The sequence below is a fragment of the Colias croceus genome, chromosome 15, assembly GCF_905220415.1.
Source record: "Colias croceus chromosome 15, ilColCroc2.1".
NCBI lineage: Eukaryota > Metazoa > Arthropoda > Insecta > Lepidoptera > Pieridae > Colias > Colias croceus.
Genome location: NC_059551.1, coordinates 2246684 through 2270352, shown reverse-complemented (window position 1 = coordinate 2270352; position 23669 = coordinate 2246684). Strand labels below are relative to the sequence as shown.

At 33.7% G+C, this 23669-nt stretch overlaps 1 protein-coding gene across 10 annotated transcripts in view; it reads left to right on the top strand.

The window, feature by feature from the left end:
• Positions 1 to 23669, top strand: part of LOC123697684 (atypical protein kinase C) — a 175400-nt gene that overhangs the window by 113407 nt on the left and 38324 nt on the right. The window contains exon 1 of one of the 10 annotated variants that reach the window (XM_045644218.1): positions 17651 to 17967. The exons of 8 other annotated variants lie outside the window; for them this stretch is intronic. In XM_045644218.1, coding sequence (XP_045500174.1) covers positions 17802 to 17967 — 166 coding nt within the window. In that variant the 5' untranslated portion in view covers positions 17651 to 17801. Of the gene's footprint in view, positions 1 to 17650; positions 17968 to 20324; positions 20757 to 23669 lie in introns of those variants that run through there. One more of the 10 variants, XM_045644219.1, reaches the window with a different exon arrangement.

The following is a 23669-nucleotide window of genomic DNA, read 5'->3' as shown; positions in this document are numbered from 1 at the left end:
ATCGTTAGTTTACTTGTAGACCAGTAGTCACATGTTTTGATACCCGTCCGATTAGGGCCCTTCTGGCCTCCTCCACTCAAGCGACAGCTCAAGCCGAGGTTCGTGGTCCCCGTCAAGGGGGGACGCCCTTGTGCATGTCGCTACCAGGGTGAACCTTCAGTTCACCCCCGCGTCCGCGTTAAAATGTAGTAGCCCTTCTGGCTAACATTGAGAAACACCATACAAAAAAAAAAAAAAATGTTTTGATAGTTAGATGTATTTTTATTTTGGAAAAAATTTAATTTAAAAGATTCATTGAGAAAAAGAGTATATAGTAGTACATAGAGGAATATTTCATGTTTCAATTTATATTCGTAAAGGCGAAGATGGTGTACCTTGCTTCTAGAGATCTTAAAAACACGCCAATACATCTTATATAACTAGATGTTATATAAAAATTGCAACATATTGATACTAAATTCAACCAAAGGAACAAAATACAATACAATACACATCGAACTTGCAACAAACATATAGATCTCACACACAAAAGCGGACTCCGCTCCACATTCGCTGTTTATTTCTCAAAGTTGACACGTAATATTTTGGCGGGAAGCATTTTAATCGTCAAAGGAGCGACCGTCTCTTTAATCACGAAGCATTCGCACGCCGAAATATCAGCAAAAGGAGTCGTAGAAGCACACTTCACGCCTTTTATTTTGTGTCGTGTGTATTACGTTTTCATTTTGCGTAGTGTGAAAAGTTAGTTTTAGTGGTGTGGTATATATTTTGATTATGAAAGAAATGTAGTTTTTAAAATGTTGTAATCAGAGATTGACATGAATTATCAGATTATCCATCAATATCCAGAGAGAATGCAGAATTCTCATTTTCGAGATGTATAAGCATTCCTTTAAAAGTTTGAATTTCACAAATATGTAACGTAATTCCTAAAACGTCAAATTAAAAGTTCGTAGATTTAAACGTTACGTTAACAAACTTTCTATAAATAACAGATTACAATGAATGCAAACAGACTTGATATATTATTACTTTCGCCATTTCAAGACAATAATTGAATCTTCTTCCAAACTTTTAAACGTAGTCCACGGTCAGCCACCGTCACCACGCTTCGAGTGCACCCAAACAAAACTACAATCGCTCCAGCGGCTACAAAACACACGAGTTGTGTGCATTTCGTCCGAATAAACCCGGCTTGCTCTTTTTAACGGGCAGATTTCACCCGGCGCTAGACTCACGTTAGACTAAACTTTGGCCGCAAATAAAATATTTCGACTTGGGTTTTTGTACGCTCTCGAAGTTTTGAGTTACGTAGCTTGGTTTGGGTTGTGTATCGTATGTTGTGAGGGTTTTTTTTTTATAAAATTTTATGGATGTAGGGAGGTTGTTGGTTTTCCTTGGTATACAGATAATACTTTTTTTGGCAATCAGTTTCACAAGTCCAATTTCACCGTGTGTTAGACTCACGTTAGACTAAACTTTGGCCGCAAATAAAATATTTTGACTTGGCTTTTTGTACGCTCTCGAAGTTTTGAGTTACGTTGCTTGGTTTGGGTTATATTTCGTATGTTATGAGGGGTGTTTTTATTTAGGTTTTATGGTTAGAAGATTTTTTTTTTATTACTGCTTTTCCCATTAAAAAAATGGTATGCAGATTGTATTGCTTTCTTTTGGAATCTTTACGTTGCAGGAATGAGTTCAACACTGAGGTTTTCTGCAGTTATATAAAAAGAAGTTAAACCACACTGTCCAATCCATACTAATATTATAAATACGAAAGTAACTCTGTCTGTCTGTTACTCAATCACGCCTAAACTACTGAACCAATTTGCATGAAATTTGATATAGAGATATTTTGATACCCGAGAAAGGACATAGGCTACTTTTTATTGCGCAATATGTTCCACGGGCGAAGCGGGGGCGGACCGCTAGTCATCTATATATTTATATAGTTTAGTGCGAATATAAAACATAGAATTTGTATGAAATGTAAATATTTAATGTAAATTCGTTAAAGTCAACCCATTCCACCAAAATACCGCAGTCAAATGTTTTATTTAATTTATATTTAACGTTTTATTTGCCAGAAAAGCAAACGATACTATTTAAACAGTGACATATTATGCTAATTGTTTTTGGTCATATCATAAAGCAAATAAAGTTTAAAATAATGAAAAGATAATTTGAAAACAATCAACTGTTTATTTCACACTGAGACAAGTATAACGTTTGTATTTGTGACGAAAAATTCAGTCCAAAGAAATTACACTAAAAGAAAAGCCCGCAATTTCGTCGGGACATAAAATATTGTCCTAGAAACGGCGATTTTTATTTGCTCCTACTTTTACTGCTTTGTGTAGCATTAATTTGTGACCTTTGCCTTTCCACATTTTTTGATATATGTCCCACTTTCTTTATGTGTACACAGCTTTTATATTTTAAAACTCTAGAGTCTAGAGAACGTTGTGAGGGTATTGCTTTAGTATTTTGGGTTTAAATGAACACGAAATTATTAAGGAGATTGAGTTAGTTTGTATAGTAATTTACCTTCTCTGTTTTACTTGAATAAAAATATAATTGGAATAAGTTTGTGTTAGTTTATGCTCGTAGTACCTTATCATAACATTTAAGTGTTTGTTGCGTGCGTAGATTCAGATTGCTGATGTTGTTTTAGGTCTGTAGCTCGCACAAATGAACCTAACATTTTAATTGGAAATGTATTGCTTTGATTTCATAAATATGGTTATATTTTTTATGTTACAAAACTAAATATATACATGCTAATAGACTTAAGCGAACGTCTTACAATTTTTAAATAAATCATATTAGTTGTTATATGAAATAGAAATAGTTTAAATATTCATCATTTTTCTTCTCACTCTTATCTATTCAATCAAGCATTCACGACATCCTCTAATAATCTTTACCGGTTTTTACAAACATCCATTCAACGTAATTCATTAACTGTAGTACTAATTACTGGGGCAGGCTTTTACCCTACCGAAATTACACTATACTGTGTCCTCTTAGTTAGGTTATACGTGTAATCTGTGCGTCTATTCCTGCCATCAGGAAAGACTAGAGTAGGTATTTAAATTTGAAAAAGAAATGTTTTCAAAAGTTTGAAACGCATCGACTAGTTTACTGTAAAAGCGAGTTATTTTCACATTTTAAACTATTAAATTACTTACATGTAACGAAGTTTAATAAAACTAAGAACTTCAACAATTTTTGTGTCTCTCTAATGCCTAAGTCAGTAAGTTTGCGTCCAAATGGCACGGAATTGAGCAAGTTTCCCACTTGGCCCCAGTTGGGCCAATACTTTGTTGGGGTTTGCCAAACGTTTGCCATTCGTGTTTCAATTGCATTGCACGTGGAGTACATTATTTTGTTATTGATAACGACTTACTACATAGTATAAAAAGATCGCTTTCCCGCCTTTCGCCTGTGTGTCTGTATGCTTAGATCTTTAAAATTACGTAAAAGATTTTGATGTATTATTTTAATAGACAGAGTCGCAAATTAACTCTGCAAATGTTGATGTAAACAACTGTTGGCTGACCTTAAATAAATAAAATCTATAAATATTTTAATGATATTTGTTATTTCGATCTTAAAAACATGAAAAGTATAGAAAAATTAGACGTGCTAAGAGAAATGTTCGCTTTTTCATACGAATGAATAAATTAATAAGCTGAAGTAACTACTGTTAATCCGCTTAATATACGTGAATTAATCTTTACCATATTTATAAAATATACATCTATTTTGAATTAACTTATTAGATACTGTGCAATCGATTGCATATATAGGTATAGTTAAATTATCCGGCTTCGCTTATGTTAAAGAAAGCATAGTTTAGCTTAAGATGCTCCACAAAAAGCTTTCCAACTTGCAATAGCTATTGAGTTTAGTAAATAACTAACTTACCGCCCGCGGCTTCGCCCACTTTGTCTAGAACCTAATAAATTATATACTAAAACCTTCCTCTTGAATTACTCTATCTATTAAAAAAACCGCATTAAAATCCGTTGCGTAGTTTTAAAGATTTAAGCATACAAAGGGACATAGGGACAAAAAAAACTACTTTGTTTTATACTATGTAGTGATAAACATACAAACAAAACATCAAACCTTTCCTCTTAACTTTATTACTTTAGATTTCGTCTAAACTAAACCCAAATGTAAAGAAAACACGTGAGAAATAATTCTTCTTCAACAAAATGAAAGCATTGCCCCCGTGGTGATGTCAATACGTATTTATAGAAATGAAAAGATGTAGCGCTGTACTTTGCACGAAAATCAACTCCTATTTGGAAATATCTCGATCTCTGGGGAGGTGTTTTTCTCATATCGATGCAATGGAACGATGTTTTATAGTGTAAGAGCTTGCTGGAATTTATGTGCTGAGTTATTTTCCATGTATTTAGATAAATATAAAATAGCATAATTTTCTTTTGAATAGTTTAAACTTTAATGCATTAAATATAAATTTTTCTTTAATTCCGAATAGAGTCTTCTTATTGAAATCTCACTTATTTTCTCTTCTGTATTAAATTTACTATTACTTTTGTATATTAGCAATTTCCTAGTACAATACAAAATTCTTAGTACATTAATTTCTTAGCCCATATTGCATTCATATAATTGTATATTTGTTCACTAATTTCAACATCTTATATTATTCTAAAAAACCTCCCCCAGCTCCTGTACTATCGTATTCGCATAGATCGAAAGTAACGATATGTCATTGGATAAATAAGGATATGTGTACCCTTAAGAGTTGGATAACACATAAATTGTATACAATAAATCGACTGAATACACACTCGGCTGTTATACAAATATTTATTTTCGTTTTACTTTCATTTTTGTGTCGAATTTTAAATATATTACAGTTTTTAATGGTTCTTTACCGAAGACCTGTGTGAGCGAAAACATATCATGGCAACAGTTGAAAAACTTATTAGGTACTGTGCTCCTAAAAATGTAAACAGCGTATATATACATATGCGTGAGAAAAAATAAAAGTATATTTACCATGCTTTATAAATAAACTAAACTCTAACGAAATTAAAGCTTTACTTAAAGTCTTAAAGGATTTATTCAAGCTGTTTTTATAGTGCAAAGTCTAAATAACAAATATTTTTATACTTTTCAGAAAATAGACCTAATCCATTAGCCCTCTAGCACTCGTTGAAAATCAATCTTTTGAAGGATTTCCCATATAACACACGATAGGCGGCGGTCGTACATAACCCTTTTCTAATTTAGGCGAGAATGCCTATTACTTACGCTTGATGTATCCCCTTTTGAGTTTTCGATTGTGCGCCGAATTAGGCGCCTTATGTATTATTTATTTGTTTTAGTAGTATACTGGGTGGTATTATGCTATGGAGGTGCTTAAGAAGTGTTTAGTTTGATAGTTTTTTTTATTATTTGTTTAATACGGTAGAAGAAATTTTGCTACGTAAAGTAACGGTCTTTTTAAAAGCTTTTAGATTAGATGTTGTTTAAAACCTATGAAATATTTCGAGAGCACAGTGGAATATTCGCAAAATGTACCAGTATTCAACAAAAGTGTGTTTGTTGTTAGTTTGTAACTCCGCTACGCTGCTACGGGGCTACAGATAACGGATTGTTTACACAGGAAGTTACATGTTTCGCTAGTTATTCGATTTTAAGTATTACTGCTATTACATAAACCATTTAGTAATGAAATATGAATGTCGTTTCATTGTTTTGAAGTAAAAATCGTAAATATTTTTATAAGCCTAACACTTATTTATTTCATAACAGAATTGTCTAACGCTTCAAAGAATGAAAATCATCATATAGTCTTGCAAGTTTATAACAGTTTAAGAATAAATCAAGTTCCCCCGTTCGTATAACAATGTATAAGTTTTGTAGGGCACTGCAGTTGCACAAACACTATGAATCAAACTAACTGACGTGTACGCTGCGCTTTGCATTTGTTGTTGTCTTACTTCCAACCTTACTTCGCCAGTGAATCGATTCCAACATTCAGTCATATTGAACTGAAGACAATGTTCCTTCGGTTACAGGAGATATGCTATTTTAATTCAATGTATATAGGCATTTATTTATTTTACTCTTTAATACAGCTAAACAGTCGAGTAAGCGAGTTTAATGTATTTGGCCGCCTTATCACTTAGTAGTGACCTCTTCCAGGCAAGCGGGCAGAAGGTTATCAACTCAATGAAGTTTTTTTTAGTTAATTTAGTTAATAAAGCTAATGATTTAAATAATAGCGGGCAAATATGTTGTAATTTGAAAGATACAAAGGGCATTTTGTTAAACAGGCGTCAACTGTACATAGGTGGATAGCTTTCACCAGAATTTTAATCCATTAATTTGCTTTCGAGTCTGTGATTGCTGTAGTTAACCAATACCAATTGACTACCTTTCAACCGAATAAAAGCAATTCGCAAATCCGCTCCACTAACATTTGGGACGCGCTTAAATCACAAACTAACTAGAACAAGCGTATGTATGTAAATCTGTATATACAGCAGATATAACGCATAAACTTTTGACCCTATTCAGTATTCAGAGTACGTAGTTGTGTGCCTACAGAATTGTTAATAGCGAAACACAATGCCAACTTAACTGACCCAAAGAGAATTACAGACACGTCTGAATTAATCATTGTTGGTGATACGTGGGTACATCGATGTACCGAACAGTAGTCTGTAGTCAATATAGCTTATTGTGATGATTATTGGCCTATCTGCAGTAGTTCCAACTTGAAGAATATCAAAGCAGTATATATATCGAGCACTTTACCAAGCAATGGCAAAACGTTCGAAAAAATTGATCAGAAAAGGGAATTACAGCGTGATTTGCGAATAAACATGACTATTTTTGTCTCTAAAGTAAAAAGGCATTATTTATTTATAACGTAAAAAAACAAGATTGCTACACGTTGCTTTCACGATGAATTGTAAGGTTTCCTCGCTGATATTTTCCTTATAAGACGCTATTGATCATTCGATTTGTCAATAAATATATAATAGCTCCCACGGTGTAACCGTTGTGAAACTAAACGATACAAAGTCAATTATACAGTCGAATGATCATTACAAGGTGCCGCTAACACCCTCTAATTACTAATAGGAATCGCTTGAATAATAAATAGTTTAATTGCAGCGAATATTTACTCGGCAAATGGAAACTCATAATGGAGGGGCATTTAAATATATTTAGCGTACGTACGTGGCCGGCTGGTCTGCTGTTAATAATAAAAGAGCATTTTCCACGTCGTTTCATAAAAATTTGGCTTAACTTGAGAGCCCGTAAAATGCTTTGGGTTTAAAAAAAACCCCCACGGTTGCATTCCTTCGTTTTGCTTATTCAAAGTTTAATTTTCAGACAAAATGGACGACCTTTGTTTGACCTCCGCTTGTTTTGTGGCTCAAAAACAGATCGTTGACTAAGGAATGTTGAGTTAAGGAAATTAGCCACAACCTCCGGCCAATTTCATTTTATTGTTGCCTTCAGTTATTTTATTGCCTTCCAAATGGTGTAAAGTGCGTTTCAATTTATTGAATTTATACTTTGTTAAAGTCTTCAGTAAATAAATTATTTGAAATTGTTAAAATTACAAAACGCGCCCTAATTTTGGACTTGATAGAATAATCGGCTACATTGAGAAACAAGGACGATTCAGAGAAATGTGTTACAATACAGATTGATTACATACAATTATTCCATTGCTCATATAATCGAAACAATACTTAAAATACCCTTTCGCAAAGCATCAGCAACTAGAAATATATGTACAGCTTAATGGCACCGTTAAGCCAACACAATTTATTGTTGAAATAATATTTGTTTTTGAAATCCCTGTTTACAATTGTAACATTAACCTTTTGTGCTAATGTTTTAATAAATTCTATCGCTGCCGGCGTAACGTTTCATAATTAATAATGTGGAACAAAGAAATTGCGGTAATTATATGTGGTACAGGTGCGGCCGATGCCTAATGAGTACATAAATTGAGCGGAAGGGTCTGCCAGACCCGTGAGCGAAGGTTGCTTTTTTATTGTGCGAAATAAAACGAAGTAATCAGGTACGAACACACGATTTTATTGCTGTCGCGTTTTATCTGTTTGAATTTATTTCTTTTTTTTTTTGTAAAATTTGAAATAATCGCATGACATGGGTTTTTGTTGACTCACTAATTAAACAAATAAAACTATATGGGTCCAAGAGAGGTAAGACATGTTAAGCGTTAAATTTAATTATTTATTTTTTAATAATCTACTCATTTATAAATACGTACTTGGTAATTTTGTTAACCGACTTCAAAAAAAAGGAGGAGGTTATCAATTCGGCCGGTATATTTTTTTTTTTTTTATGTATGTACACCGATTACTCCGAGGTTTCTGAACCGATTTACGTGATTCTTTTTTTGTTCGATGCGGGATGGTGTCGAATTGGTCCCATAAAAATTTTATTCGGATAGGCCCGGTAGTTTTTATTTTATGAGCATTTTTATCTGTAGGTATTTGTAAATTTTGCAAGTGCAAGTTTGAAGTCGGTTGTTTTTAACGCAGTTATCACTTGTTAATATAAATGAAAATGTAACGAGTTTTAAATCTAATACCCAAGCAATAAGTACAGATTCGACACAAAGCTCTACGACCTACGACCGCGCTACGAACTTCTACGAAATTACCGCGTAGCGTTTCTACGAAGCGGTTATTGCTCACTGCATTTACATTTACACAACAGTGAGCGTACAAAAGTAGCCCAACACATTTCCATTCTAGTAAGTATTATTTAAATTGACAATAATAGAATCGCGAGCGCTGAACGGCAAATGTATCGGAAAAAAGCGTGAAGCGCAAACAGCGCTCGAGCGGATCGTTCGATGTACAATGGTACGTGAGTGTAGCGATTTTCATTAAATAGCCGGTAGCGTTGCAGCGCATTATTATGCAAATGCAAGTACGGCGTGCCGTCGGGAAGGCGCCAGCGTTGAGTGGCTGCTTTGACAGCGCTGATTTATTTATGTGTCGATATATATATCTTGCTTTTATACGATTAAAACTCGACCTTATTTATTTAAAAATAGAAGCAATAAATTCACCCGTTTTGTAAAATTTATTTATATTAATTAGGCAAAATCTAAAGGAATTTTGAACGATCCTGAAATCTAATCGAAGTAAAATAGAAATAAAATGTTTAATATGAAATTAATTTAGTGTAAAGAAGTAGATCATGGTGACAGAAAAAAAATAAAGATCTCTTTAGTGTACGTACTAAAAAATGATGTCTCATTCATAAAGCTATAATGAACATTCCTCACCCAACTGACTCGACTGTTGAAAATTAAAAATCCCATTTAAAACGCTCGCCAAGGCAAAACAATAATAATTTACGTCTCCGAGAAATAAAACTAAACCTCTGACAGTACGACCGGTTGTTAGAACAATGCCACCTCGGCTTTATGACGATCCCGAGTGTCCGACGCTCCACTGGATCCCTTGGCTTCTAGCTTCTTCCGTATTTTTTGGTTGACATAACTTAATTATATGTCTCTTTGTTTTTCGAGTGCTGTACGTTGTGGTCGTCAACGTTTTTCATTGTGGTCAGTTTTGAAAACGTGCAATTTTGTTATAGAAACGTAACGTGTAAGTTCTAGGAAGGTTGGTTAGTATTATCTTAAATAAAAATTTTAAATTTGGACTTGGTTCAATAACTTAAAGTATAGTAATTAAAAAAAAAAGAAAAAATAGTATATCATGTGCCGCTTTAACGACCAAGAGTAGCTTTATGGCTATAAACGATGAATAATAAAAAAAAAACCTAGAATAAATCCTAATTGCTGCATTTTATACTTCCAGTCGAATTATCTTGGTAAAGAAAATTTATGCTAACAACCTAATAGAAGGTATAATACCCAAGATTCTCATAATCATTAGACCCGTTGGTTATTAAACGTCTTTTCTTCCGGCAAAAATTAAGTGGCTTTCAAAGAATAAGCGGAAAGCGGTATAAATCACGGTGACCATTTGAAATGCATATTTATGCAAATAGCAACGATACGATATTTCTTTATTCCGCTCGCTCTGATTGCCGCCATCTTTCTGTTTGTTTTGCAACTGCGTCCTGAGGATTAGATTTATAATTACCGTTCCTATTTCCATTTCAATTTGCATTTCTGCTTCGATTGACTAATTTATTGCGGCTGCGTTGTTTATCTTTAGGGCTTTGTATCTGTTCATATTTTTATTCAGTTTTAATGATGTATTGATTAATTGTCGATTTTAAGTTGCGTGTTGTACTAATTACTATCTAAGGTATCTTGTGTAATTCATCTTAACCGATTGAGCCCCAAGCGGCCCGATCGGTCCAAGACACAATAGATTCTATTGTGCCTGTGGTTCCGGGGCCTGAGTTATTAAAATGTTATAAAAATTGCAATAGTATGAAACTTCTTCTAAGGGGTTACAATTTTTCATTTCAAGTTTATAATTTTTACTGAGAAGCTTTGAAGTTAAAATATATACAGGGTTACTTGGAAAACACCAGCAACCTCGCAGGACAAGATAGCTAACATCATAAGTAACAACATTTGTTCTACAACTATTGGCATAACGCAATAAATCATTTTTAAATGATTTTTTAAGCTTTTATTGTACTCTCCTAACATTTGTAAGTCTATATTCTATTCATTATCGAAAGGACGACGCGACGCGCGCGCATACTTCTTCCCCCTCTTGCGCTTCTTGTTTACGTAATTTTTGGGATGCGCGTAGAGTTTATAATATTCAAACGGAAAATTAAATGAATATTTATTTTTTTATGAAAATAAAATCTAACAAATTATCAAAAGTCGTAGAACAAATGTTGTTACTTATGATGTTAGCTATCTAGTCCTGCGAGGTTGCTGGTGTTTTACAAGTAACCTTGTATAAGATATATTTTTGAGGATTTTCAAGAAAACCAATTTGTTTCTCTGTAAATTCCTCTTCTCGCTCTCTCTCTCTTACGCTCCATTCACTCTTATATTTGTGTTTTGCTGAAACCAAATTGCATTAACAACGAGTTGAAAGCGGAATTGTAAAGTTTCAGACACTGTTCACTCCACTACATGTGGTTTGAAATAAACTTTCTAATTTCATCTGCTAATGTTTTATAGTTTCATCGTTGAATTGTTCTATTAGTTATTTAATTTGCCGTATTTGGTAAAATTTGGCGGTTTCAGTTAAAATTTTCAGTGTGAATTACAGATGTTTTTCCCGAATGTTGATATCCTCAATGTTAGTAGATCTACTTACTATAGAAGGAAACTCAAATTTAAAATACTGACTACTTTTGTTCCCTTATTCAGACTATTCTTCAAAAATATTCCATACGCTTACAATTTTGATTAAATTTATTTCAGGTGCCTAGTTAAATATGAATTATATCACAAATAATGCATCTCTCCAATTGCAATAGATAGGCACATCCTGTCAAAGTGCAGAGTGTTATTCTCGCTATAAATGTCAAACATTGCAGACGTGCCTTTACAGTAGCGTGGCGGATGCAAATATGTTATCCCACCCGCACTACGGGGATTACGGGGCATACAACTTGACGTAACTGGATGAAGCCGCGCTTTAAAGGATTGTATACTGTTTGCTTTGCACTCTAGTTGATGTAAAGGAAAAGAAGGTGGATAGGAATTAGACAAGGAGTACTTCAGGGGTGCGTTCTAGGGCCGGTGCTTTATTATGTCTTAATCGCGGCGTCAAGAAAGTTGGTATTAAATAGATGACATGATTACTTCATGCAAATTGAATATTAATATTGATGTCCAATTTCAATCTCTGTCTAATAATACTAAAAAAACTCTCTCCTATAATTCCAATCTGTATCAATAAACTGAACTGCCAGTGCCCTACAAACATACTTCACAAATAAATAAACAAGATGGAAGAATCAAATGTGAACAATATTGTACATGCATTGTCCTTTCCCATTCAGTACAAGAAAACGAATCCAATCATACTCGAATAACAAAGCATTCGACGAACCATTTGAAAACGTCGCCATAACAGCGTATTCAATTTAAGTTTACATTCAAAAGTTCCAATACACAAGTACACTTTTATCGTGGTCCGATATCCGGATGGTCCGGATGGCTTGTGTCCGGCTTCTTATTCAACCGGACGCTTACCGGACAGACCTTATCAGACTTATGTTTTATTATGCATGTGTTGAGCGCCATTTGTGAATATCAAACCGATAGGGAGATAAATAATTATTGGTTCCAGAAATGTTTGTTTGGAATTAAATTAGGTTAACGTCCGTGTTTGTGCTAAATTAAGAATTTAATTTAATATTTGAAATACTTGCAGTTTGTTACTGTTTGTAACACTACATTACACTTCGTAACAATTCGTAACATTCGTAACAATCGGACAGATTAACGCTCAATCTATCAATTCTACTTTATTCAAACTTTTTTTTTTCAAATTCATCCACTAAAAAAGATACTGGAACTACTAAATTCCACTTTGTCTTTAAGTTCGAATCGTAAAGCTCAGCCACACCACGATCGGTTCAACCATCAGTTTCGAGCGTCGTCGGATGTCTCTTGGTGACTGATAGCAAACATGCCGTGATAGATGACTGCTGAACGCATTTACACAATTTGTTACCCATTGATAACGCTTAGTGAACACTCGTTGATTTATTGGGAATTTTGATGAGCCAGCTAATTCGAACGTTTTGATATATTTTAAGTAGGAATATGCTAAAATGTAAAATTGGAAATTTCGTTTGATTTTTGAGATTGACGAGTCTATCGATGCGAAGGTAAGAGAATTTGATTCACACTTCTGAAATAACATACAACGATGCAATGAACATTCATGCCTGTTGTTTTCTAATTGTCTCAGTCTACCATTGTGGTATTTAAAAAATATGCATTGCTGATTTATCGGACTAGACGAACTGCCGCAAAATATTTATTTATTCAACATAATAATATAACTTTTGGTGATCTAATAATTGTCATTGTCTCTGAACAAATGTAACTATAACATTTATAATTGCTTCTCTAGTCCACACATCAGCGTAATGAACATGGAAAGCGACTCCGATCAGACTTAAAACTTCATCAAGTCAAACAAAAGGGCTCTTTCAAACGCCCGTCTATAGATATGCCACTCAATTAAACGCGTGTGCCTTGATACGGTCCCTCCAAATTGTTCCTATTTTGCATCGTCATTCTCCACTGAAAAGGCTTCCCTAAACGCTGCACTGAATTGGAAGGACACTTGATGAAGTTTCAGCGTATTTTTAAAAATCCTTTGACGACGCCCTTTGATCGACTAATTGAGATTTTTCCAGTTTAGCAAGAGATCGCTAGGGAACTGCATTCGAAATGTGCGAAGAATTTATCGATGAAATCGTTTTGAACGGTGACAGGAAAATAATTATAATACTGAATTGTGCAAATTAAGAAATGATATACGAATTCAATATTAATTTATGAGGATATAAAATAAGATTCATATTTTATTTATACTTTGTATGAAAAGAATTGCATGAGTACGTAGTAGAAATCTCTTTTCACAGAAGATATAAAGATGCAATATATTCTTATTAAAGAGTACTTCAATTCTTAACAAATTAATTAAAAAACTTATTCAAAACATAGTAATAGAAGAAAAACTTAGCTTTTCTTTCAATTTCATTAGAAAAGGTTAAATAATTATTGTAGAGGTATTTTATAAGACTTCTTTTTATAATAAAATATGTATAAGTTCTGTATGTTTTTGTAACAATACTACTGTTCCTAGAATCGTAAACTGCTCTCTGTTTACAAACCAATTTCAAGACAATCCCAGTAGCCATGTGTCGCACAAAGCGTAACTGAACCGGGAATGCTAAATGAGATTAATAAGTTGTCCTCTTGGTCGCCAGTTCGGAGCAAGTTTAGTTTTGGAACTTTGCTAAGTTTGGGTCGAAGTTTCTGGAAGCCCGTGCTATCACTATGTGAACATGTATGCTCTAATGCCCATATGTGCATGTGTGCTATAGTGTACGTGTGTGTACAAGTGTGCTATAGTGGCCGTGTGTGTATGTATGCTATAAACAGTCCGTGTGTGCGTACATTGCGCTGGATGCATTTGAGGGATTTGGGAAGGGATTAATAAGTTCGCATCTTGTGCAATAGTTTGTAAGTGCGCTGGGAAGTTTGCATGACGTCAGTATGGTGATATTATTATAAAGTAGCTATGCCTCGCGGTTTGCCCTCATTGCTTCGCTCTTTAGCATCTTAGTGTGATGGTATATATGCCTATTGCCTATGGGCATGACTATAGTTTTCCTCGATAAATTTGCTATCTTACACTCTTCGGTAGTTCCAGGGTAAAGCGCGTTCCACCAAACAAACAAACTCTTCAGCTTTATAATACAAGTACAGCTTATATTCAACAAAAAATAGATAATAAATTAGGATAGAAATGAGTCAAGTTGAACAGAATATTTTAGTACAACATCGATGAGCTTTGCATTAAAGTAATGAAATCTAGGGCACCGGCTTCAATACAGTCGTCATGAATTTCTTACTCCATTAAAGCTAGTTCTACAATACCCTGCCGTTAACCAAATAGAATGAGGCTCCAAAATGTTCTGTACCTAGCTTAACATTTAGTGTTTGTGTCTATTCTGAGTGACCTACATATTTAATGTGGACGGGCGGCGCGACGCTCATAAATGAATTGGGTACAGCTAATAAAATGATGATCTCATGGGAGAGCGGGAATTTATCGCCGGAGAGATCCGTTATATCGATTTTAATTACTTAGCTTTATTGAATTTTACGTTAGGCTAGGTTGCGATGGACAGATGCGAATTGTGCGAAGTTTTTGAGTAATGTGTTTCAGGACTAATAAAGCTGTTTTAACATTTTCTCTATTTGTATTATAGAAGCTGTGTAATTGAGCTCGTAGATTTCTTTAAAATATAATGTATATACATTTACATTATGAATGTTATACATTTGTTTATATCAATGGGTTAAACACTGTACGAAAATAAACTAAAAAAATCGAAATTAAAATATGTACAGACTTAAAATATCACAAATTATTTCGTTAAGTACAACTATTATTTCAAACATGTAATACTAATGGAAGGCATTATTAGACTCTGAGTATAGTTTCGCTTAGCATTGTTAAGCTTCTTATGCACTTAAAGACACATTTTACCACTTACGATTATCCAAACTAAGTACTGTTATAAACGGGAAATTTTAAGCTATTGCATAGCTTCTATCGCGGGCCTTGAGCGCGGGGACCGAATCGAGAAATTCCTTAACGAAAAAACCTCACGCTCCCCACTCCTACGGGCGGAGGTTGGCTTGAAGGCATAGCATGCAATAGCTTTACCGCGGCAGTCCCCGAGTGCCACACGTAGTTTTTTTTTTGTTATTCTTAGGCACTAAAATGACATCTGAATGAATGAAATGAATGATGGCACAGCGTCTTATATTTACCTTTATATTACATTAGCTTCATTTTATTCGGACACCACAAGAGTAAAGCCTAAAGCTGTAACTAGATTATTCATAAAATGTTCCTATTCTCAGTTTATCTATATAGACTTAATTATTTAAGTAACACCTAAACTTCATCCTGTAATAAAGGAACCACACAAGTAAAGTTATATGCTTTAACTAGTGTATTTATTAAATAGTTCTTAGTTTATCCAAATTGCGCGGGGCGGCACGAAATAGCCAAACAGTGGAACTTGTGCGATATCCGAGTCGTGCTGTTTGCTAACTTTCTCCTTGAGTCGCACTTGATATATTCAATTAGAATATTGTGTAAGTGCTTTAATAGTTGTTGAGAACACGGTGATAGCTGCAGTTGTTTGAATGAGTAGAGACGATTTATAGAGATTTAATGGTATGGCAATTGTTAGAAGAATACTGTAAATGATGATAATCATTATTGACTATGTCTTTCTTAGAGTATATATTACGTGCTGAAAAGTGAAAAGCCACCATTGAATGCAGTTTAAATCGTTTATCCTTTATGTATTTTATTGTAAATATTTTAATAGTGTGCTCTTATTTGTTTCTAAGAAATATTCGAAGTAATAAATTATGAAGCGATTTTCTTGTTTTAACTACTTCAAACAAATAAGGCCGCTCTTTTTTTTCGATGCAAATTTTTAAGGGACACCAATAAAGTTTCAAAGCCCTGCAAGGAATATTTACGTAACGTAAGTCACAACAAAACACAACAATCTCAAAACTCAGTACACTATACTGCCTTACAGTAAAACAATTTCTCATTTTTCCCGTCGCCTACCACGGCAGCTCTTATGAAATGTAACGTTTGGTGAATTTTGTATGAAGCTCCCGTCCCGCCCGCGTTCTAACGGCCATTTCGGGATAATTTGCATCTACCCTACCTTCAATGTATTTCTGTTATTTGAATATTTCAAGCTGATATACTAAGTTCCTGGCTTGAATATTAATGTGATAAGTGGGGTGGATTGGCAGTAAATATTGTGGAGATTAATGTGCTTTTCTTGTTTTCAGGTAAGCATTGCTGATATTAATATGGGGGAAGTTGTAGCGGCAACTGTAAGTATTTTAAAGTATAAGTGATTCTTCATAAAAGAGAAGCGTAACATAATTTCTAATTAATTGTCTCTATCGTGACAATTTATTCTACTCTCCACTGCTGAAAAATACGTGATATTTGAAGCCATTACCTAGTAGCATACTTACTTACTTTCAGCCCAAAATCTATTTAAATATGTTTTCATCCCAAAACGGAAAAGTTATGAAGATGGCAATGTGAGATAGGGAATAAAAGGAATTTGAGTAATTCGTAATGCGAAAACTTTTTAGAAATACGCCACTACTAAGGAAACGTCAACCTATGGAATATTATCCCGCTTCAAGCATATTATAATCCAACCCAAATACCTAACTAACTGTGTAACTAATCTTATGAAAATTGTAGAAAAAATTTAGTAGACCTCTTTATCTCGTCGTATTCTTTCGAATTTTAAATTCAAACGGTCGTGGTGCTGGCTGAAAAAGCCACGATACTAGCTGAAATAAAAAAAACAAATATCAAGTCATATTATAATAAATTCATAGTCTAGCCAAATGTCTTCCCCGGAGATTGAGCGTCGGTTCGCGGCCTTGGTTCCGATATCCATATCGATGGGAAACTAGGACACCGATACGTATTATTACGTACGATCGATATTTTTGCAACATTTTGCGACGTTCAGTCACGCTTTTGTCTTCGTGTGTGATGTTCGAAATTCAAATTTGAAAGTCGATTTTCTGTTTGAATAATGAATCTGTGATTGTTTGTGGCGCGAGCGGATATTATCATACGTTCGGAAACGTTTAATAGCGTTTAGAAATCGAATCGTTCTTTTTTTTTAAAGATTTGTGATACAGTGTGATGTTTACGTATTTTAAATAATATGTAATTTCAATACCGACAAAGTTCACTGATTATATTAATATCATTAATTAAATTCACCTATTTGTTCGTGCTTGTTTTATGCAATTGACCACAAATTTAATGCGCCGTGAATGCTATTGTTGACATTATATTATTTTGACCACGAATCTTTTTGGATATGATATTTTTACAATTCATAACATTATACGTGTATCGGTATCATTTTCATCGTTAATTTTCCATGACAAATATAAATTAAATGTTAATTTCTTCCATTTATACGATAAACTAAGTGTATAATTAAATATAAATATTTTATATTAAATCAATCGAGTTATGAGACAAACATCAATTAAGTCATACTGTATACTAGTATCTTCACAACCTAAATACTATTGGAAAATGGTTCAAAACAAAAACGAGGACTGCTTTATCGAACTGTTTTCGCTACTCTGCGATCAGAGGAAGCCGGTCAAAGGGAGGATCTCACAAAGGAGCAAGGGTGAGTCTGTAGCGATATCTCACAAAAGTTTGACCTTTTTGATAGATGCATCTAGTGTCTCCTTGTCAGTTTGTGTAGAAAGGTGGAATATGCGCTTGAAGGCTCTGTTATGTTTCTGTTCGTATCTCTAGATGGGTTTAAATGGTGAAGCGCATGTTTTTAAGTAGCCTGATGGTTGATTTAAGAAACAAAATTTGATACATAAAAAAATATACCGGCCGAATTGTACCTATAATTATTATACCTCCTCCTTTTTTTGAAGTCGGTTAAAAAATAAGAAAAGAAAAAAGTCTTATAAAGCATTTGAGTGCTGTAATAAGAAATTATCATGTTAATTGATTATTAAAAACCATTTTGTCACTTTAAGAATAAACAAAAATATACAAACACCAGTCGTTTGGCATAACGTAGAAGAATAATTTTTACAAATAAATCAGCACTACAATTAATTCTACGTCATTCAATTTTATTACATCTCGAATTCCATCTGTACCTCACAAATGTTCACAATTCGCGTTTAATTAAACGTTGTCAGAAAATTTTAATTAAATTGAACGCGAATCAAGCAAATAGAAAACGACTTCCATCGACCCACTTCCTAGCGTTGTCTTATCTTATTCCTCGACATTGAATAATACTGTATTTATCGTACCAATAACACTGACATATCGCTGCTACGTTATTTGATAAATAAATACTAGGAAAAACCTTATTGTTCTTCGTGATTTAGAAAAAGTTAAAACTTCTATCTTGAATACTCTTTGAATTTTGTTGTAGACATAAATCTTCCTGACTTCTTAGTGGATAACGCGTAAACGTAGAACCGAAAGATCCCAGGTTCGAGATAAAGGAGAATGGCGAAACTGGGCCTAACTGTTACAGAAATCATAATATATTTAAAATTCATTATATTATTTTTAGTAATTCTTGGTAAAATATTTACTCCTGATTCTATGGGAAAACAAATCTTTGAAAAAAAAGATAATGTGTTCACTACCGGCATTGTTATTTAGATTTCTATGACTACCGGTCTTATCAAGCAGAGATTGTCAGAGTTGTCAGGAGTAAAAAAGTCGAATATATCGATTAATACGAATGAATGTCTATATTTTATTTTTAATTTTATTGAATTCAAATGCTTTATAAATCAGAAGCAAAACTTAACTTATTTTTAACACATATCTTAATTTATTTAGATCATTCTATAAAATATAAACATGTTTTACTTAATCAATAATAATTATAACATTTTTATTTAGGTAGCTGGCCATTAATAAAATGTCAAATTATTAATCATAATTGTGTCAGTTATGAGTGATTTGTTTATGTTTGTTGTTTGACATTTGAGTGAAGTCTTAGGCCCTTCTCCCATTACGATACGCATAGGCGATTCAAGTATCCTGCAAGTCTCGGAGACTAGTCGCCGCGGAGTATCTCACATACATTTTTATGTAGGCTCGCACACTACGCTACTGGTATCCTACACGTCCGCGACTAGTATAGCACTACTCACCGTGTCGGTCGCTTTTGCATCGCGTCTCGACTCTCGCGCGTATCTTTTCGTTAGAAAGATAAAAATATCTAATCATCATGTTGTAGTTCTCGTTCGGCTACAAAAACTCTACAATTTATGTTTCTTTCAATATATGGATGAATCCAGTACTTCTTACTCTTACGTTGGCGTCTTCTATTTCTATAAAAAAGAAAAACTGCAAGAGCTTCTTCGTCACTGGAATTGCTGATTGCTCGACATAACGACGTAACTGTTGTTGCAATAAATAAATGAATTATTATTATTATAACGTCGGTCCACAAAAACGAGGCACAATAATGATGAATTTAGTCGCATAATATGCGAGCATCGGGTAGCCAGCAAATATCTAAGTAGTATTCTACGCGAGTATCGTATTCTAGAAGTATCGTACCTAATGGCAGAAGGGCCTTAGTAACGTTATATTCAAAATTGATCTTAATCAATATCCCAATATCTCTGCTATCCCATAGAAAAGATCTATAATTATTATATTCATAGAGTCTGTATATTTTTATCTATTTAATTACCCATAAATCATCAGTGTAACGATCAGGCCCAGAGTCCTATGGGAGTTTGCCATTCTCCTTTAGCATTAAGCCCGAATAATCGAAACAGATGTTAAATCTATGTGTCCTATATAACAGTGTAGGATATTTGTAAAAAGATAAAGATTTTGAAACATTATTGATTCAGTATAAGATTTATCAAAACACCAGTTCCCGAGCAAACACTATCAGTTGTTTCACCTAATTGTTGTAGGTGCGGCTTATCACTGATACTGTACAGAGACAATTGATAACAGCGCGCAGTCGCCGCACATCGCTGCACTAAATAACATATTCACGAGGACATACCTAACCAAACTCCACAACCCTAACGCCATTACGATGTAAATATATTCAGTCTGTGTCAATATAGTTTATATTTTATCTGTGCCGTTTTCCATTCTGTACCGAGCCGCGCGCGGTTATTTGTAAACACTGGCGACGTTGAATAGAATCGAAAACAAAAACCGACCGCAAATTTAATTTTGGAACGATATGTAAACTTTTTAATTTTTGAAATATGAACGTGACAGTGCTTTTGACGTTTGATTTAGTGATGTGAACATGTCGATAAATGGATTGTCGGTAAAGCGTGGTGTGTGAAATGAGGAGTTTTTGGACGGAAATTCTGAACGCGGCGGCTAGCCATCCGTTTCCATCGGTGCCCGGGGATTTACTCTCGCCACTCGACTTAGATTACGGTGATGAATGTATGTTTCATTATTTATTAATAAAATAGGATTCTTTTCAACAATTTCTCTATGATATCGCTGATTGAGTGTAAATATTTTTTGTATAGGTACCTAATATTGACACAGAAATCTCTTCCTTTGTGTGATACTTAATGAATGATTAATATTTATTATGTTTTTAATATATACTGATTATATTTTATTTTTAAAACAATGCACTTTGAATTTTTCTATTCTTACACTCCACTTAAATAATAATTAAGTGATTACAAGATATGCATAAAATTTTTAATGCATATTTAAAAAATATTTTTTTTATCTCTGCTTAATCTATTTGTCATATTTGTCCATATATAATAATAAATAAATATACCCGCGGTTTCGCCCGCGCTGTCAAATAAAAACCCGCATAGTTCCCGTTCCCGTGGGATTTCCGGGATAAAAATATCTCTGTACCAAATTTCATGCAAATTAGTTCTGTAGTTAAGGCGTGGTTGAGTAACAGACAGACAGACAGAGTTACTTTCGCATTTATAATATTAGTAAGGATTCATAAACAAAAGAACTACAATGTAATAATAACGTGAATCGGAAGCTTCTTTGTTACGATAACAATTAATTATACTATTGAATTTATTAAAATAGCTCTCATATACTGAAGTAATTTTTTATATCTAGTTGAAGTAATTCGTTTGCTTCTTTGTGTATATGCACGTACTTACAAAATGGTCATACTTAGAGAGCTGAGCCACAAGAGTTAGATCATCGTACTAAATTTATTTTAAATAAAATCAAATTATACAACATTTTGGTAAAAGTTAATGATTTTATCAAAGGAGCTTAAGAGCATAATAATTCTTAAAAATGAACTAATCTAATCATTTAATACATATGTAAATTAATACACTGAATTTACTACATCGTGGTTGGAATATTATGTTAATATGTAGATGGTTAATTAGCTCTAACCTATCGGTAAGATGTTCTCGCTAATAAGGCTAATTGTAGTAATTAATAATTAACTTTACTTAGTACTTACGTTGTTTTCAATATCATTGCCAATTGGCATTCGTGATGTAATAATAAATTAGTAATAAATAAGAATTTCTCATTTGTAAAGCATTTTACACATTTTGAACAAAACAACATTAAATCCATACTAATATTATAAATGCGAAAGTAACTCTGTCTGTCTGTCTGTCTGTTACTCAATCACGCCTAAACTACTGAACCAATTTTCATGAAATTTGGTATGGATATATTTTGTTACCCGAGAAAGGACATAGGCTACTTTTTATCCCGGGAAAATGACGCAATCCCGGAAATCCCACGGGAACGGGAACTATGCGGGTTTTTCTTTGACTGCGCGGGCGAAGCCGCGGGCGGAAAGCTAGTATTTATATAAGGCGAAAGTTTGTAAGTATGGATGTATGGATGTATGTTACTCTTTCACGTAAAAACTACTGAACCGATTACAATGAAATTTAGCACACATATAGAGGGTAACTTGGATTAACACATAGGATAGTTTGTATCCCGGAAATCCCACGGGAACGGGAACTATGCGGGTTTTCGTTTGCAAACGCGGGCGAAGCCGCGGGCGGAAATCTAGTTAATAATAAATTGAAATATATTGTGCTATAGAGGAAAGGGGTAAGTCACTCAACGTACACCACATTTCATCCAGTAGATGCGGCGACGGTTCCAATGGCTCCCCTGTGACCTTTGGAGAAGCCTGAATATAAATAAATAAATATTTCAGGACAATTTTCACACACGGCACGATCTGATTCCATACTAAGCTTTCGCTTGTATTATGGAAACTGATAAACATACATTTTAAATAAATACTTATATAGATTAGTTAGTTGAATTACCACCCAGACACAGAGCAAAAATCTATGTTCATTACACAAATGTTCGCCCTGGATGGGAATCGAACCCACGATCTCTGACTTGGAAGGCAGGATCACTACCATCTAAGCTAACCGGCCAGTCAAATTAGTGCAATAAAAATTTAATTAATAAATAGAATATTTTATAAGTAAACCATATAAAGAGGCACAAAATTATTAAGCAAAGGAATTTGAATCGATTATCGATATATTATGTATATAGAAAATTATTCTTATACTGATAAATTTCTATTGTTATTGTGTTTTGGCTGAAATAAATATTTTTTTCATTTTTAAATTCATCTCTAGAATATTTAATATAATATTTTCACATGTTTAAATAATTATAAATGTACAGAACAAATTATCATTCACTGAAAATTTTACAATAATAACATCCATGCAAAACACAATTACATGCGAGGGGAATTTTCCTATTTAGTTGCTAATTAAGCAATCAACGAATGGGCTAATTACTGACACTAATAAACGCTAATCAGTGAGTGGACGCTTGAATAAAGGGTAATACCTAAATTACGATGAGAATTTTGGTAGTGTTCGTAATCGTCGTTGGTAGTGTGACCGATTCATTTGCAAAACGTCAGAAACTTATGTCAATTAGTATCGATAGCGGATTCTATTCTTTAGCGTTTCGGCCATTTGTCTAGAGGCCCTGCTTCCAGTATGGGAAAGTGACTAGACGATCTATATAGCGCCGTCCTTTTTGCACACCGGAAGTTTTACTGCTTTACGATATAATGGTATGGGGGCTGAAATTTGATCTGTGTTTAATTCGTACTTATTTATTTATAAAATTCGGTTTTATTAATCGAAAAATTCAGTTAAATGTTAGTGAGTATTGTAAACTATTATCCTATTTTTTGTTAAAGGTAAACAAATTGTCGTATTTTTTGATAAAGGTATTTTATTTTGCAGTTTCCAACCAACGTTCACGTTTATTCATTAACAATAGCATATCGAAATGTCAACTACACTCAATTATATGTAGACAGATAATCCTACAGCCTGATAACTT